Source organism: Silurus aristotelis (genome assembly GCF_946808225.1).
Source record: "Silurus aristotelis genome assembly, chromosome: 3".
In the NCBI taxonomy this organism is placed as follows: Eukaryota; Metazoa; Chordata; class Actinopteri; order Siluriformes; family Siluridae; genus Silurus; species Silurus aristotelis.
The window spans coordinates 29,575,518-29,594,393 of NC_139576.1; the positions used below are offsets into that span (position 1 = coordinate 29,575,518).

At 38.9% G+C, this 18,876-nt stretch overlaps 2 protein-coding genes across 4 annotated transcripts in view; both read right to left on the reverse strand.

Moving 5' to 3' along the window:
* The window catches only part of LOC310724036 (craniofacial development protein 2-like), a 384,292-nt gene that overhangs the window by 134,836 nt on the left and 230,580 nt on the right, over positions 1-18,876 (reverse strand). The gene's annotated exons all lie outside the window — the stretch shown is intronic.
* Positions 126-17,474, reverse strand: fam124a (family with sequence similarity 124 member A). 3 transcript variants are annotated; one of them, XM_083537783.1, is made up of 5 exons: positions 17,207-17,474; positions 17,012-17,130; positions 16,658-16,692; positions 3,919-4,640; positions 126-1,494 (listed from the first exon to the last, which is right to left on the reverse strand). In XM_083537783.1, the coding sequence occupies exons 2-5, from the start codon at positions 17,086-17,088 to the stop codon at positions 817-819; spliced, it is 1,512 nt and encodes a 503-aa protein (XP_083393909.1). In that variant the 5' UTR covers positions 17,089-17,130; positions 17,207-17,474; the 3' UTR covers positions 126-816. The 3 variants fall into 3 exon arrangements, with proteins under 3 accessions (XP_083393909.1, XP_083393910.1, XP_083393911.1); XM_083537784.1 differs by having other exon boundaries at positions 3,919-4,595; positions 17,012-17,474; XM_083537785.1 differs by lacking the exon at positions 126-1,494 and adding an exon at positions 3,400-3,529 and having other exon boundaries at positions 17,012-17,474.

The window sequence follows — 18,876 nt, forward strand, 5'->3', positions numbered from 1 at the left end:
AAGTCGGTGGCAGTTTTAGACATTAATAAAGCGCCAACAGCTGAAAAAAACTTTTCTTTAAAAATTCTTTAAAAATCCAAATGATCTAATATTGGCACTAAAACAAATCTTTATGTGAGTATTTCTTGATTTCTTTACACCATATTTTAAAGGACATGCAAATACATGAGTATGTTAAAATAATGTCTTGTCTGTTTATTCCAAAGATTTGACATGAATGAGTGAGGTATCAGCATGTATCAGCATTTTTTCTTGTTTAACTCCCTGCTTGTTTCTGTCCAAAAAAAAATTTGAATGCAGTACATGAAAATCATAAAATAAATCTTCTATGTACAAATACAAATGTTAACAAATAAAAGTTTATTGCAAGCATTATTGTTCCTCAACACAAACCAAAATATATTTTATATTTTAACATAGACATCTTTTAATAGCCAGTGACAGCTTCAACATTCTAAGATTAAATAACATTTGTAAATATTTGCATGATTTTCTGCATATATATAAAACAGAGCCTGCCCAAATAAAGATACTTACAAAGTGAATATATAAGTGATCAGATCCTTTAAACAGAGGTCAACCATCCATCAGACAGGAGTCACAATATATAATGTTATATGCTGCATTTGATAATTTAACTTTCCAGCAGCAGTCATCTGATATCCTGTTTAATACAGTGTATTTATTGTTTATTACTGTGTACATTCAATGATGGAATTAAAATGCGTTTTATAGTCTACAGATCTGCAATGGCTCTAAACATTATAAAGTGGTCATTGAAGATGACTGAAAGTTTCGTTGTGCAGTGATTGTGCATCAGATGAAAAACTCTTGCTTGTCCTCTTTTGTGCAGTCTTTATTTATACCTGAGCCGTTGCTCTGATTCCACTTTGAATTGTCTTGAGGAGTACATACACTTTTTGGAAGTGATGCTGTTTTATCTGAGGATTTTAGTGATGATGTGATGTTAAACATCTGTGGACGCTCAGAAAGAGGCTGTGGAACTTTTGCTTTTGAGTGAATTTGTGTTTGTGGAAGCAAGTAAGCTGATACCACAGAAAGGTCTACAGATCTGCTGATTACTGCTTGTCCCGTGTCTACATCAGTCTCTTCTGCTCCCACTAGTGTGTCTACGTTTATCCGGAACCGTGGCATTGTAAGAGAGATGGAACTGCAGGGACGAGAGGTGGAGGGATAGGTGCTTACTGAATGAAACGCTTCTGTTGCCATAGAGATCAGGGAGTGAGTGTGGAGATCTGTCCATCCAGCACACACAGTTTTCTGGTTACACTGAACACTCTCTATGTTCTTTTGCATACACTGTAGTGGTAGGGGAGTCAATGAAGTCTGCACGAGTGGATTCTCAGTGTGGGAGTGGGAGGTGCTTTGGCAGCAATTCTTCCGATTAGAGACATAACCATTTAATGGTGAGGAAGAGGGAGTCTCTAAGATTGGACAGGATGGAATGGTGTCCCTTGACGGTTCTGGTAAGCCCTGTACATAAAGGATAAAACAATACATAGAAAAGTTACTTTGCTAAGTGTAAAGTTTTGTTTAATCTATAGTGATTGACATTGTGCTAAAATCCCTTACATATTGTGCTAATTATAATATGTAATTTGACCCATGAACCATGTGCTACATAAAACAGCACAGATCAAAGAACTCGCTTGTAAACAAAACTTTGACTATTAAACTGTGTAACTATGGCTGTTAATGTGACTGCTGATAAAAGTAGCAGAATGAATTCTGAAGTGTGCTGAACTATATGTTCTTCTCATATCCAATCAGATGCGCAGAACTAATAAGACAGTGCTTTAACATACAGAGAGTTAATGACCCAAATCATACTGCAAAAACAATCCAAGAGCTTTTTAAACAAATGAAATATTCTTAAATGGCCAGTCACCTGATCTTAAATTAAAATATTATGTGTTTTGTGTATCTGACCCACACTGTCTTGTGTTGTCTGTTTGCACTGGGCTGCACACGATGCACTTAATGTGGCGAGGACAACTTACTTTAGTCCTTAGCTTTGTGTTCTGTATGTATCTCTATGTTTTGTGACGCAGCTCTATGTTGTTTTATGGAGCAGCAGGGTTCTGGAGAAAAGTCTCATTTCACTGTGTACTGCGTCGGCTTAATGTGCTTGAGATGACAAAAGAAGCCTATAAAAGTAAGAGTCTTGACTTAACTCATAAAGAATTAAATATTTTCCCTTATACTACTATACTTATATCACTTAATGGAACTGTCCTAAGCAAGCCCCACAAGCTTTAACCTCACAGTTATGGAACAGCCTTTGAATTAGTGTTCATGACCCAAACACAGTCTCAATGTTTAGGGTGAAATCACATATGTTTTGTCAACTTTTTATTACAATTTTATTTAAAATTCTGTCACATCTCCCCATTTGATGTGGTTCCCCAGGTTGTTGATGGTGGAGTGGCTGGCTGATTTATGTCCCAGAACTCCCTCATGTCTGGCTCTCCATTTCAGTAATGCTTTCATTGCTAGTCTCGCTGTCAATGCTGTTTGTACTCTGAACACAATGCACACTTTATTTAACCATAACATGAAATCCTTCTCTCTCTCTCTCTCTCTCTCTCTCTCTCTCTCTCTCTCTCTCTCTCTCTCTCTCAATCAGATTCTCCATAATGCCTATTGTATGCAAATTCTCCAATCGAACAAATGAAAGGATTAGTGAGCTGATAAAGATCTACACCTGTGCCTTGGAACAGTTACACTTACAATGAGGGACACTAAACCCCATTGCCAGTACTTTAAACTAAAAGAGACCCTTAGGACCCTTGAACATGGCTAAATGTTCCCCTTCCTGGATTTTTTCTCTCTTCCACAGATGAGAGCAAGGTCGACTATTTTATGACAAATCAAACTTCAGGAAATAGTGAATATATATATTTGAATATGAAATAAACATTTCTACAACACTTAAATAATAATGGGGTCCAAGTGGAACCTGATAACATGCATCTGCTTTAGTCATAGTTGCTGTTCCACCCAAATAAATTGGAACGCCCCCAAATGTGAACATCTTCACTTCATAAATGTATGTGTTGCTAGATTTGCTACTGCCTGGCACAACAAGCTCATCTTTATAAAATATATTTAAAAAAAGATATTAATTTTTAGAATATCTGAGTTTTATATCTGATTTTAAATAGTGAAATCTTAAATTGCACAAGCTTTTTTGCTTTAAGGTGTCAAATAGCATTACATAGCTGCATTTATTAATTTATCAGTGTAAAGTTCACATTAGTAAGATAGTAGGACAAATGTGTGAGTGTATATATGTGTGTGTTGTTTGGGGCGGGGTGAGGGCGCTAGAGGTGGTGTGGAGGGATGTCAGAATGTGACAAAAGTCCACTGTTTCCTACTGCACACCTCGCTGCACAATGATCTGGGAATTTGCTGTCCTTTTTCTGTAGGTCCTTTCTGCTCTTTCTCTCTTTTTCCCTCTCTTTCTGCCTTTTTCCCTGCTTCCATACTGCTTAACTCCATTTCCCTACTGATCACAAGGATGAAATATGTATTATTATGATTGGACCTCATGTAATTTTTTTTCCTTTATGATTATACATGATTATGATGTTCAGCTCCTCCTTTTCTGTTCTCTAATGTTCTCTAAAGAATTACTGTTAATTATTAGCATGAGAGTTGATCGAGGAGGGTGAGGTTTTATCACTTATACTTTGAGAGATATACACAAAGTATATAAAAGTTCACTTATATAACACAACACCTTAGGCAAAGGCCAAACTATCATATAAAACACATGCCACAACCCACCCACCCCAGTATAGGAGTTTTAGAGCAAAGGGCTCCTTCTGCAAACTTCAATATTATAGACTAGGTAGTTTATTCATGCAAATATGCAATCAATATGCAGACTCTCACCTGAAGCAATATCTTATTTCCATCGTAGTCCTTTGTTTGCCAACGAATGCTACTGATTGGTCTACAAGGATGGGGCAGAAGTGGTATGAGCCCACCCATATTTCTCACACGTATCTCCATAAAGGTGCTTTCTGTAGGGGTAGGTTCCTGTCCCCGTGGCAACCGCTTAAATGATAGCTGAATCTCCATGTGGTGATTGGAGTAGACCACACAGAAGGTATAAATCCGATTCCTCTGTGCTAGAGGGCGACACAGAAGCAGTCTGTAGAGACGCACCTGATCACTGTAGGTCTGATACCTACAATGTATAGTGAATCGTACAATCTCCTTTCCATAATGTACCTGCCGCAGCGCCCAGAGCGGTGTACCGGGCGCTAGCATAAAGAAATCCTGCATTGCTGGGGAAAATGTTAAGTTTTTTACTTGCTCTGTGTGATGGTAGTGCCATGGAGGGCGCCTCAGCAACTGCTCATAGTTTACTTCTGCTAAACAATCTTCTTGCAGGAAAAGGATGATTGACAGGCATGGACGAAGAGATAGATGGTGGTCTGTAAAGCACCGTGATCTCAGTTGGGGTCTTTCTGCTCGCTCTGACACTTTGAAGAGGGTTAGTTGTGGGTGGAGGAGGGAGAGGAGTTGGTCTGCAGCACTTTGAAGTGTTTGTGCCTCACCTGGATCTGTTATGATGTGAACAGAAACGAGGAAGGGGTCTTGCAGGAAATCTACAATAAACAAATCCCATGGACATGAACAACGAAAACAAATTTTAGTAAAAGCAAAGAAATATAAACATCATATACAGTATATTATATTCACATGATCTTATTGACTTTCATCAGTTTCCAGTATGTAAAAACATCCAGTGAGCAGCAAAAATGGCTTGTTGAAGAAAGGTCAGAAGAGATTGTCCAGACTGGTTTCAGCTGACAGTAATGCTATGGTAACACAAACCTGTGTTTACAACCAGGTTGAGCACAAAGATATCGCACAGAATGCACAACACAACACTGGGTTCTATTGCTATTATCCAAAAAAGGTATACAAGGACAGGCTCACCAAAACTTAAAAGTTAAACACTAAAATATTGTCTGTTTTTTCCCACAGCCTTTCAAAGGTCATCTGCTGTTTCAACCAACATTTCTTTTATTTGTGATTTTTCTAGATTCTTAAATAAAAAGTCCATGGCATCCACAATAGAATAGTGTTTCTTTAATTCTGTATTACAAAAAAGGGAGAAGAATTTCCACTTTTTAAAATTCCACGCGTAAATGGGGCTACTTACACCTTTTTCCTATTCCCTCTTTCTCTCGCTCATTGGGCATTTGCTCCCTCCTCACTCAGGGGACTTGTCCTACTTTGTTTGTTGTTCAAGGTTGAGGGCATGATGGGCCGAGGGAACGCTGTGCTCTTACAAACTTACACACATACAAACAGAACCCCACCATACACAAATCCACCTCTGTGCTGTTGCTGTATTGCCTTACCTGTCAACTGTAAATGATTACATGTAATTAAAGACACTTTCACACCATTACCTCTAACACAGTTTTTACCAGTTAAACACAAAAAGTAGAAGGGGAGAAATGAGCAATAACTAGTTTCAAGTTAATAATATTAGTTATAAAAAAATTATCTTATTAGTTATAAACCATAGATTTCCCTCTGACCTTTTAGAAACGGGGATTGCAATATTAATGGCTAATTAAATGACTGCCCACATTTACACAGTGCTCACTTTTGGTGCAGCTCCCTAGTGTCTACACTAATTGGCCCTTTTATCAGGTTTATAATATAGACAATACTCCTCCACATTGTTCTCAGGAGTGTAAAATAGACTAAAATAATAACCTGGCAGTCACATTAAATGGGCTGATGCGAGTCAAGTGTGTCAATGTCAAATCAAATGGAACAAAATTGGCATAATATTCTTAGTGATATCATGGGATGAAAAGAGGATCCCTGACATATTAACTAGCTGTTTATAATAACAAAATACACAGGAATTCTTTTAAACTTTCCATTTCCTGCTATATTTTCCCTTCCAATAAAGAGGCACCTCTATCCTGCTTTTACTGAGTAGTTTGAAGGTGAACAGATACACGGAGCAGACAATTTAAATAAACACTCCTTCATGACAGTAACAGTTTTATGGCCAAGATTCAATAACAATTCCATTGCATGGATGCTTAGAACTTCATTTTCTACCAGGAAAAATGTAAAAGGCATTTAATACTTAATATTTAACATTTAAAGACATTTGTTTTATAGGCCCTCCATTTTCATACACTCAACATTGGACAATTGAAAAGTTCCATGTTCCAAGGGGTCTAGAGAGGTGTCAATGTCAGTAAAGGCCATCATTAGGCTGCAAAAAACAGTAGCTAACAGTAGCTATTTTTTTGTTTGTCTGCTGTATATATATATATATATATATATATATATATATACACTTAGAAATCATGGAGGGGTCTGAAATTGTCATCGTAGGTGCATGTCCACTGTGAGAGACATAATCTAAAAAAAAAATCCAGAAATCACTATGTATGATTTTTTAACTATTTATTTGTATGATACAGCTGCAAATAAGTATTTGAACAGCTGAGAAAGTCAATGTTAATATTTGGTACAGTAGGCTTTGTTTGCAATTACAGAGGTCAAATGTTTCCTGTAGTTTTTCACCAGGTTTGCACACACTGCAGGAGGGATTTTGACCCACTCCTCCACACAGATCTTCTCTAGATCAGTCAGGTTTCTGGCCTGTCGCTGAGAAACACGGAGTTTGAGCTCCCTCCAAAGATTCTCTATTGGGTTTAGGTCTGGAGACTGGCTAGGCCACGCCAGAACCTTGATATGCTTCTTACAGAGCCACTCCTTGGTTATCCTGGCTGTGTGCTTCGGGTCATTGTCATGTTGGAAGACCCAGCCTCGACCCATCTTCAATGCTCTAACTGAGGGAAGGAGGTTGTTCCCCAAAATCTCGCGAATACATGGCCCCGGTCATCCTTTCCATAATACAGTGCAGTCGCCCTGTCCCATGTGCAGAAAAACAACTCCAAAGCATGATGCTACCACCCCCTTGCTTCACAGTAGGGATGGTGTTCTTGGGATGGTACTCATCATTCTTCTTCCTCCAAACACGTTGAGTGGAATTATGACCCAAAAGTTCTATTTTGGTCTCATCTGACCACATGACTTTCTCCCATGACTCCTCTGGATCATCCAAATGGTCATTGGCAAACTTAAGACGTGCCTGGACATGTGCTGGTATAAGCAGGGGAACCTTCCGTGCCATGCATGATTTCAAACCATGACATCTTAGTGTATTACCAACAGTAACCTTGGAAACGGTGGTCCCAGCTCTTTTCAGGTCATTGACCAGCTCCTCCCGTGTATTTCTGGGCTGATTTCTCACCTTCCTTAGGATCATTGAGACCCCACGAGGTGAGATCTTGCATGGAGCCCCAGTCCGAGGGAGATTGACAGTCATGTTTAGCTTCTTCCATTTTCTAATGATTGCTCCATCAGTGGACCTTTTTTCACCAAGCTGCTTGGCAATTTCCCCGTAGCCCTTTCCAGCCTTGTGGAGGTGTACAATTTTGTCTCTCGTGTCTTTGGACAGCTCTTTGGTCTTGGCCATGTTAGTAGTTGGATTCTTACTGATTGTATGGGGTGGACAGGTGTATTTATGCAGCTAACGACCTCAAACAGGTGCATCTAATTTAGGATAATAAATGTAGTGGAGGTGGACATTTTAAAGGCAGACTAACAGGTCTTTGAGGGTCAGAATTCTAGCTGATAGACAGCTGTTCAAATACTTATTTGCAGCTGTATCATACAAATAAATAGTTTAAAAATCATATATTGTGATTTCTGGATTTTTTTTTTAGATTATGTCTCTCACAGTGGACATGCACCTACGATGACAATTTCAGACCCCTCCATGATTTCTAAGTGGGAGAACTTGCAAAATAGCAGGGTGTTTAAATACTTATTTTCCTCACTGTATATATATATACCTTAAATCAACTTTTACTACTTTAATCAACATGGGCATGGACAAATATGGATGCCTAATGCATATGTGTTTATTATCAGTGAGACCATACTCAACATAGAGCATGAAGACTAAATATAATTGTAAATGTTTTAAAGTAATTATGGTGTTATAAATTAGATAAATCATTAGGGCACCAAACAAAACTGTTGCTATGTTTCCAAACGGATGGTTTTAATTGCTGCATCATGGCGGATTTTAGTGATCCGCATATTTTAGTCTATGTTGTATGGATTAGAGACAGTGGCATTGAGTAAAAGACAGGAAGTGGAGCTGGAGGTAGCAGAGCTGAAGATGTTGAGGTTTTCGTTGGGAGTGACATCGATGGACAGGATTAGAAATGAGTTTATTAGAGGAACAGCACATGTAGGACGTTTTGGAGACAAGGTGAGGGAGGCGAGATTGAGATGGTTTGGACATGTGCAGAGGAGGGACATGGGGTATATCAGTAGGAGAATGCTGAGAATGGAGCCACCAGGAAGAATGAAAAGAGGAAGGCCAAGGAGGAGGTTTATGGATGTGGTAAAAAACATGCAGATAGTTGGGTTGAAAGAAGCAGATGTACAGGACAGCGGGGTATGGAGACGGATGATCCGCTGTGGCGACCCCTAATGGGAGAAGCTGAAAGAAGAAGAAGATGGCGGATTTTAGTGCTTGATTAGAGACTTGCTGCAACAGTAAAACAAATATTTAGTGATTAAAATTTTTTTTTGCTGTGTATTTTTATTTATATATTTATTTTAATATCTGACTAAAGATAGGATGTCATGAAAAAATGTGTGTTGCGTTTTAATTTAGCCTCTTTAATATATATATATATATATATATATATATATATATATATATATATATATATATATTCTTAATATTTTTAATAAAAATGGTCAAACGGAAATGTGTGCTGAAATGTGCGCTGCAATAATCGTATATTCAACACTATCCAACCCTTATTTTTACATTATTAATAACAGGTTATATCGAGTGATGCAGGACAAGAAAACCAAATTCAAAGTCACCTATTCGTTGCCAGCAAAGAGCTGTAGGGACTTCCGCTCCAGCTGGCTCACCGTAATGCCATAACTGTCCTTTCAGGCCAGAAAACATTTGTAAACCACTAATTACCCATGTTTATTGCCTGGCAATTTGTAAGTTACTCTAGTAATTTGAATACAAAAAAGTTTAGTTTTGTCCATTTAACTACACTGTAAAAGAAATTCTGCAAAATTGACAGTAAAAACTGGCAGCTGAAGTTGCCAGAAATCTAGCGTAAAAAATACGGTTGAACTGGTATTTTACATTGTAGAAAATTGTCCTGGAGATAAACAGTAAAATACTGTTTACAGCCTGTGCTAACTCATTTTGTTTGCAGAAACCGAGTGCACCTAAAATGGCCAATTGCCATGTTTATAAACTAATATTTATAATATTTAAATAATGTCAGCATATTAGTACTCAGAATGTATTTTATTTAGGTCAATGACAAAAAACTTACAGAATTATGCAAAATCATTAAAAGTATAAATTCAAGTCTAATCTCTTGTAGATAATAACAGCACACATTCATATGCAATTGAAGTTAGTAAAGAGAGTCTCACTGCATCAATTCTACACAGTTACTGCCTTTATATAAACCAACATGCCACATTACTGTACATCAATATTTCTCTGTCTGTCAATGACTTAAAGAGAGGCTCTACTGTCCTACACAATGGCAATCCACAAAACAAAAGGGTAAAATACAGACAGCAGGGTTGCCAGTAATCTACTTTAAACTGATAAGACGGAGATTTTGCTCATCGGCCCAAAAACCAGTATACAGAAGCTCCAGCATCTCAACCTGCATTTAGACGGATGTTCTGTAACCACTAGTTCGATGGTAAAAGACCTGGGAGTTATTTTAGACAGCAACTTGTCTTTTAAAAATCATATTAACCAAGTTACAAAACAGCCTTCTTTTACCTTAGAAATATTTCTAAGTTAAGAAATATGTTGTCTATATCCGATGCAGAGAAGGTCTACATGCGTTCATGACCTCCAGAATAGACTATTGTAATGCATTACTAGGTGGATGTCCTGCGTCATTAATAAACAAGCTTCAGTTAGTTCAGAATGCAGCAGCAAGAGTTCTTACAAGGTCAAGAAAATATGACCATATGACCCCAATCTTATCGTCCCTACATTGGCTTCCTGTTAAGTTTCGAATAGACTACAAACTACTGCTTCTCACTTATAAAGCACTAAATGGTTTGGCTCCCATGTATCTATCCAGTCTTTTAACACGCTACAATCCGCCATGCTCACTGAGATCTCAAAACTCTGGGCTTCTAGTAGTTCCTAGAATAGCAAAGTCCACTAAAAGCGGTAGAGCATTTTCACATTTAGCTCCTAAACTTTGGAATAGTCTTCCTGACAGTGTTCGGGGCTCAGACACACTCTCCCAGTTTAAGTGTAGATTAAAAACTTATCTTTTTAGCAAAGCCTACACATAACACACATCACATATCATAACCTTGTGCTCCAGAACATATGATCACATGCACATTATCAACTTGTGCTGTTAATATCATGAACAGCAGCTACGCTAATTCCTCTCCACTGCTTCTCTTTCTCTCCCCATCCTGAGGCATCCTGAGGTTTAGCCAGCTCCAGTCACGTCCCACCTCATGATGATTATGGACTTTTGAAGAAGTAGATGCCAAACTCGCAAACATCCCGAACCATCTAGAGACGTACCAGTGCCAATTGGATCCCACTAAATGTGTGGAGTTTTGACATTGGACCTCCTGGAGTGTTTAAAGGCTCTGGCATGGAGAAGCTGATGCTGGATCTGTGATGATCACAAATGTTGAGCTCATAAAACTAGGAGCTACTAACCATATAGACTGTATAAGACTGTAGAAAGAACATTACTTATAATCTTATACTCCAGTGCTCATGTTAGTTCTCACTCTCCAGTGTTCTGTATTGTTAAAAGATTTACGATCACGCTCTTGATGTCACCCAAATGAGGATGGGTTCCCCTTTTAAGTCTGGCTCCTCTCAAGGTTTCTTCCTCATTACATCTAAGGGAGTTTTTCCTTGTCACAGTTTCCAATACTTTCTCATCAGGGATAAATACACACCATTCACCTTGACTGTTGATTTCTGTAAAGCTGCTTTGAGACAATGTCTGTTATGAAAAGTGCTATAGAAATAAACTTGACTTGACTTGACTTGACTTGTTAAAATATATTTCATAGTGTGTTATTTCATTAAACCACATTTAAAACCTTTAATCCAACAGCAGAATCCTGTTTTAAAAGAGTGCTTATGTGTGTCCACACAACAGAGTGTGGAAGTAACACTGACGCAGTGATGAAGCTAATGAGATAATGAATTGACTAATTAAATGAGGATTCAACTTTGATGAACACCTGTGAACAAGCAGGATCACTGATGGAAAGAGAATCAGGAGCAGATAAACACAATCTTCACCTATAGAAATTAAAGACAAATTCATTATGTGATGATTATATCATCAATAGCCAAACCAAACCCACCAAATTACACATTCTCTTTTCTTGTCATAACAAAGGTGTTTTACAAACACACACACACACACACACACACACACACTCACACTCACACACACACACACACACACACACACACACACACACACACACACACAAACTCTCAGTTCAACCAAATCCACTAACAAAAATATAATCATTTACAATAGCGTTTTTCTTTTACTATGCATGTTACTTAGTGGGACTTTTGGCATTCCTTGCCTTGAACAATCCCCTTCAAATCTGCCTCGTATTCCGTTGTTGCCACTCGAAGCAATTCTTTCACATGGGTGTCAGTCAGAACAGATCGATGCTTTGATTTCACGTGTTTCAGGGTAGAAAACACAGACTTTGTGGGTTTTTTTTAATGTGCTTGTTCACTTCTCTTGAGTTCAACACGGTATTTTTTGTCAAATGCGCATGTGCGTGAGATGAATAATAAGGGGTGGGCAATTAATTTTTACAAGGGGCCACATGAGAAACCTGAATTGTGTCAGAGGGCCACACCAACGATAATATTTTAGGGATGCACCGAAATGAAAATTCAATTCAAAAGGCAATGAATTCCATAATGTTTTGTGTTATGCCTTTTGCCTTGGCACCATCACTGGAAAACTTTCCTGCCTTTTCAAAAAAACGTCCTCTACAGACGGAGTGCGCATGCTTGGATTGACTTTACATTTCTGCGCCGCGTTCTTCTGATATTTACAATGGCAATCGTGATGTTTGGATTTCAGGTGATAAATTAAACCCGACTTGGAGAAACTTTTTGCAGATACACCCCCTCTTGAAATTTCAGCATTGCATGTTTTGCAAATCGCTATCCACACACCGCAGACATGTTGGCTTTTATCCAGATAACCGTGTGCTGGCTGCGCTTTTTTATTGCATCATTACAATTGTGTTTCTGCTGTGTTGTTTCGGTGATTTAGGTATTTAGGTTTCGGTGCATGCCTGTAATTTATGATTGGCCTCACACGGTCCGGACAGGGACGTACAAAGAGCCGGATGTTTGCCCAGGTCTGATATACCGCAAAGTTTCCCAGTAGGGGCAAGCTCATTTAAGTCTTAAAAATACCGTATTGAACTCAAGCGAAGCGAACACGCACATTAAAAAAGAAAACAAACAGAAACTTCAATATGAACGTAAGAGCCGCATGAAACCAGCCAAAGAGCCGCATGCGGCTCGCAGGTTGGCCAACCCTGTCATAGTCCATGGAGACTCCTGTCTGACCTCGTCCGTCAACCTGTCCATCACCACTGCAAACAGAAAAGGGCTCAGGGCTGATCCTTGATGCAGTCCAACCTTCACCCTGAACCAGTCTGTCTTTCCTACTGCACAATTCACTGCTGTCACACTGTCCTCATACATGTCCTGCACCACCCTCACATACTTCTCTGACACACCTGACTTCCTCATACAAAACCACAACTCCTCTCTTGGCACTCTGTTGTACGCTTTCTCTAAATCCACTACTCTTTTCCATAACTTCATGGTGTGACTGATCAACTTAATTCCCCTGTAGTTACTGCAGCTCTGCACATCTCCCTTATGCTTAAAGATCGGTACCAGCACACTCCTTCTCCATTCCTCTGGCATCCTCTCACCTTTCAGAATCTTGTTAAACAATCTGGTTAAAAACTCCACTGCCATCTCTCTTAAACATCTCCACGCTTCTACCGGTATGTCATCTGGTCCAACCGACTTTCCACTCTTCATCCTCTTAATCGCTGCTCTCACTTCCTCCTTACTAATCCTATCCACATCCTGCTTCACCAACTCCACATCATCCAACCTTCTCTCCCTCTGATTTTCCTCATTCATCAGCTGCTCAAAATACTCCCTCCACCCTCTCAACACACTCTCCTTACTAGTCAACACATTTCCATCTCCATCCTTTATTGCTCTAACTTGCAGCACATTCTTTCCAGCTCGGTCCCTCTGTCTGGCCATTCGGTACAAATCCTTTTCTCCTTCCTTAGTGTCCAACCTCTCATATGCCTTTTCCTTGGCTTTCGCCACATCCCTCTTCACCTGCTGCTGCATCTCCTTGTACTCCTGCCCACTTTTCTCATCTCTCTGTCTATCCCACTTCTGTTTTGCCAACCTCTTTCTCCTTATGCTCTCCTGCACTTCCACATTTCACCACCATGTCTCTTTGTCTTCCTTTTGATTTCCAGATGTCACGACAAGTACTTTTCTAGCTGCCTCCCTCATCACTCCTGCAGTAGATACCCAATCATCCAGCACCTCTTCACCACCACTGAGCCTCTGTCTGACCTCTTCCTTTAATCTCACACTACAGTCTTCCTTTTTCAGTTTCTACCATCTTATTCTTCTTTCAGTCCTCACTCTCCTTCTCTTCTTCTTCGCCTCCAAAACCATCCCACAGAACGCCATCCGATGCTGTCTAGCTACACTGTCCCCCGCCAACACCTTACAGTCTCCAATCTCCTTCAGGTTGCATCTTCTGCATAGAACATAGTCCACCTGTGTGCCTATGATCGCCCTATGATCATCCTTCTTATTAAAATACGTATTCACCACTGACATTTCCATCCTTTTACCAGAATCCACCACCATCTGCCCTTCCACATTCCTCTCCTTAAGGCCATACCTACCCATCACCTCCTTATCACCTCTGTTCCCTTCACCTACATGCCCATTAAAGTCTGCCCCAATCACCAATTGTTCTTTCCTAGGTACACTATCTACCACTTCATTTAATTCACTCCAGAATCCTCCATCTCACAGCCGACTTGTAGAGCATAAGCACTGATGACATATATCATCATCTCTTCAACTTCCAGCTTCACGTTCATCAGCCTATCAGAAACTCTCTTCACCTCCACTACACTGTTACTGTACTCATCTTTTAGAATCACCCCTACACCATTTCTCTTTCCATCCACACCATGATAGACCAGTTTAAACCCACCTCCAATGTTCCTTGCCTTACTCCCTTTCCACTTGGTCTCCTGAACACACAACATATCTACCTTTCTCCTCACCATTATATCAGCTAACTCTCTCCCTTTACCCGTCATAGTACCAACATTTAAAGTACCAACCTGAACCTCCACTCTCCTACACTTCTCCTTTACCTGCTGTCTCTGTAGACGTCTTCCTCCTCTCCTTCTCCTCCTTCGGCCAACAGTAGCCCAATTTCCACCGGTACCCTGTCGGCTAACGATACCTGTGGCGCTCGTTGTTAACCCGGGCCTCGACCGATCCGGTATCAATTTCTTATTTGTGATCCGCATATTCGATTTGGAACATGTTTTTATGCTGGATGCCCTTCCTAACGCAACCCTCCCCATTTATCTGAGCAGTGCACTAACAGTGCACTGGCTTGTGCCTCCCTAATGGCTGGGTTCTTTTCAGTACAGATAAATACTAATCCCAAATGTGCTGTAAAGCAACTTCAGAGCTTCAAGGCAAAGAAATTAAATGCTCTTAATTTGAACTTGAAATTAAACTGACCTCACCTTAACAGAGCATGCAGAATAGCTATGTAGCTGCTATCAAGTATATACTGTAGTAAGTCATAGATACTTTTCTACAATAGACTTTCTGCCAGCTCAGGAGAACAGCTCAGCTCTCCTCAGTTCTTCTTTGATCTCTTATCAACTTGGGGTTCCAGACTGCAGACCCTCCACTTATAGAATATTTCATGTTTTTCACACAATTCTGCAGAAACTTTAAATATAGTTGTGTATGAAAATTAAGAAGATGAGCAGTTTTGAACATACTTAGACTGCCGAACTCAAACTCTAACCCTAACCCTAACCCTAACCCTAGCACCAACAAACAACGCCACAGATCACATTTTTCCCAAATGTGACATTTTATGTGAAAATTAACTGATTCAAAACTCTGCATTATTTGATGTTCCTATTTATATATAAGCAGATGTCTGAAATTGTGTATTATTTGGCCATGTCAGATTTTCCTCAAACTCATATCTTCTACCGAAGCATGTATTCAGACATTACGCTGTTAGATTGGTTCTAAAATGGATTATGATTATGCAACTTGTTCATACCAGCTTGAATGTACATGGTCATTAAAGCAAACAAGGGATGTACAACATACCAAATATATAAGAATCTCTACCACTCATAAAAATATAAAAAATAATTATTCCCAATTTGCAATGAAAAGTAGATAGAAGGATTGTCATTCAGAAACAAGATGGGAAATTCTTCCACAGAAATTTTTGGGATCCAGGTGTTACTAGCAAAATACCTGTAATTTGGTTACCAACATTTTGCCATTTTGGTGTTCTGGAGCACACAGGTGTATTTATATAATAAGTGTCTCTCATTACATGGGAAGGGTTATAAGACCATCTCAAAGAAACCTCCAGTTATTGAGACATGAATTCCACTTTATACAAGTATTTTCTGAAGAGAACTGTGAGGCCATTAAACCAGCAGATAAACTGGGCAGAAATTAAATCATTATTAATCATTGGAATGGCTAAGAAAAAAAAAGATTGAGATTCTGTGGCAGGATCTTAAATGATGTGTTTATAAACTAAATACTTCATCCATAAATTCAAGAATGTAAAGTAAGTGTGCTAATTTCCACTAAATGATATCAGAGTCTCTAACACAATCGATATTGCTGCTGAAGTTGTTTCATCATATTTTGAAGAATAAATTGTACTTATTTTTTTGCCATTTGTTTCGTAATGTTGATTTACTTTTTGGGGAAAAATGACTATAATTGTAATGTGTAATTTTTGGCTGTTGTTTCGTGCCATCTGAGATTATTTATTTAGTTACAGAAGATAGAAAGAAGTTTATTTAGTTGCTCTTTATATCGTTTTATCTTTTCAGCTTTATATAAGAAAGCATTAGGAGATGTACACATGTGTGTGTGTGTGTGTGTGTGTGTGTGTGTGTGTGGTGCTTCCAGATTAAAGGGCTAATATTGGATATAATCCCTTCACTCAGAAATACACAAGAAACCCAACAGAGCATTAAGAAAAGGTCATTCCATGCCATCAGTTGCAACAGCCAAGAGTCTCTTACAATTTACAGACAGAGAGAAAAGCGAGAGAGAGAGAGAGAGAGAGAGAGAGAGAGAGAGAGAGAGAGAGTAAAAGAATGAGAAAGTGTCACTTACTGTTTGTAGTTGACAATAGACTGGTCCAGTCTCGCCTGGAGACAGACAGACACACACACCAGCTCTGTGAGATGCTTAACATATTAATAAAAAAACACCTCCAACATCTGAAATAAGCAAATACATAGCTAGACTGGGGCGTGACACACACACACACACACACACACACACACACACACACACACACACACACACACACACACACACACACAAAAAAAACTATTTACCAAAAATGACCCCACCCCAAACACACACACACACACACACACACACACACACTGATTGCACTGATACACTCAGTGTTGTTGTAAATCATGCTGCTTTGCCTCTCAGTGTTGCTGTACTGTATCTCACCCAGTCGCTCCTGCACCACAGTCTGCGTGCTCATCCTCAGTCAACTTCTTCTCCATCACACCTGAAAATGACATCATGTCCTTTCTGGCGCACGATTCCCCCTAATCACAGTCACAAGCCTTAATATAAAAATCTAATATTTCTGTAACTTTTCCGCTGTGGAACAGGAAGCTTTATATTTCGATCCTTTCTAACCGCGTTAGTATACGTGTTCGGCTCGTGCTCGGTGTCTGAAGTAATAACTCATGAAGCTGATGCAGGTCGAGGCGCGCGCTGCTCCGCAGACCAACTTTTACACCTCAGGGTGGGAAGGGTGGGCTCGCGCCCCTCTGCTGCCACCCAGAGTATAAACGTCTTCAGCAACTCGATTATAAGATTTATCTTATAAGAGGAAACAGACTGAAAAACATGAGTTTCACTTATTTCACATGAGCTGTAACTGTAGAGTCGAAATTTGGTTTTCTAATGCCAGTCCAGACAGAATATCTCACATTAAAGGAATTGTATGGACCCTTCCACCCAGCTAGTGAAAGTTTTCCAAACTGAGGATTTAAAACCGCAGCTGTGGTTAAGATGTTGGATCAAATCTCAGCACCACTTTTCGCCCTTTTTTGGCCCTTGAGCAAAACCCTCAAGTGATCAGTTGTATAAAGGAGACAGTCGCTCTGAATACAGGTGTCTGCCAAATACCATAAATACAAAACATTTTTCAACACTAATCTAATAACAAACATGTATAACCATATTTACCTATTCAAATAAAAATAAATTGTTTTTTTTTTTTTTTTTTGCTTTTTTTTTTTTTGCTTTTAATAGACCTTGCATACATCTAGAATGATAACATTATAGTAAAAAAAAAAAAAAAAAAAATATATATATATATATATATATATATATATATATATATATATATATATATATATATATATATATATATATATATAGATTTTTTTTTATTTTTTTACTATAATTTTATCATTCTAGATGTATGCAAGGTCTATTACTATTACTAAAACTTTCTTTCGGCTTCTCCCATTAGGGGTCGCCACAGCGGATCATCCGTATTCATGATCCGCATGTTTGATTTGGCACATGTTTTTACGCTGGATGCCCTTCCTAACGCAACCCTCCCCATTTATCCTGGTTTGGGACCAGCACTAAGAGTGCACTGGCTTGTGCAACCCTAATGGCTGGGGTTGGTTCCCTGACCGGGGATTGAACCCGGTTTGCAGCGGTGAGAGCGTCGCATCCTACCCACTAGACCACCAGGGAACAAAAAGTAAGCAAAAAAGCAAAAAAAAAAAAAAAAAAAAAACCCCAAACAATTTTTTTCATTTTAAGTTTATAAAAGCTAGGAATTTAGTAAACACTTGAAGCTCTGGAAAGCAGGACTGACAGAGAACTACATCATACATACATACATACTCAACTACATTTTGCGAAAACAGTTGTTCCTTTTTATTTATGAGAGGATAAAACGTAACTAGTCAAACATGCAGCACGCCACCAATCAGGGTAGAGAACGCGCTCTTATTTTAACTTGATTTGATTGTAGCTTGGTGTATCTACTTATCCCCAACATACAGTTCAGTGTCATTTCAACAGCAAGAAGAACATTTTTATAGGAATAATGATGGAAAAAACTCCTAAATCGAACTCGCCACAACACTCGTGGCCTTAATTCTAAAGAAATAAACTTGAACTTGAACTTACTTGTTCACTTTTTTAAAAGATATCAATCAGTGTTTAACTCATTATATATGCATAATACAATTATACATAATATAATTCTATTTATAAATTGTTGCGCTAAGAATAACATTAAAATCTTTTTTACAAAAACAGAGTTGATTAAGCAAAGAGTC

What these genes read in the sequence shown, in the direction of transcription:
- fam124a (XM_083537783.1), bottom strand. Translation starts at nt 17,088, where the DNA reads ATGATGTCATTTTCAGGTGTGATGGAGAAGAAGTTGACTGAGGATGAG. An exon ending in TGTGGTGCAGGAGCGACTGG is followed by an intron (nt 16,693 to 17,011) that starts GTGAGATACAGT and finishes GTCTGTCTCCAG; the next exon opens with GCGAGACTGGACCAGTCTAT. An exon ending in TCTATTGTCAACTACAAACA is followed by an intron (nt 4,641 to 16,657) that starts GTAAGTGACACT and finishes TGTTTATTGTAG; the next exon opens with ATTTCCTGCAAGACCCCTTC.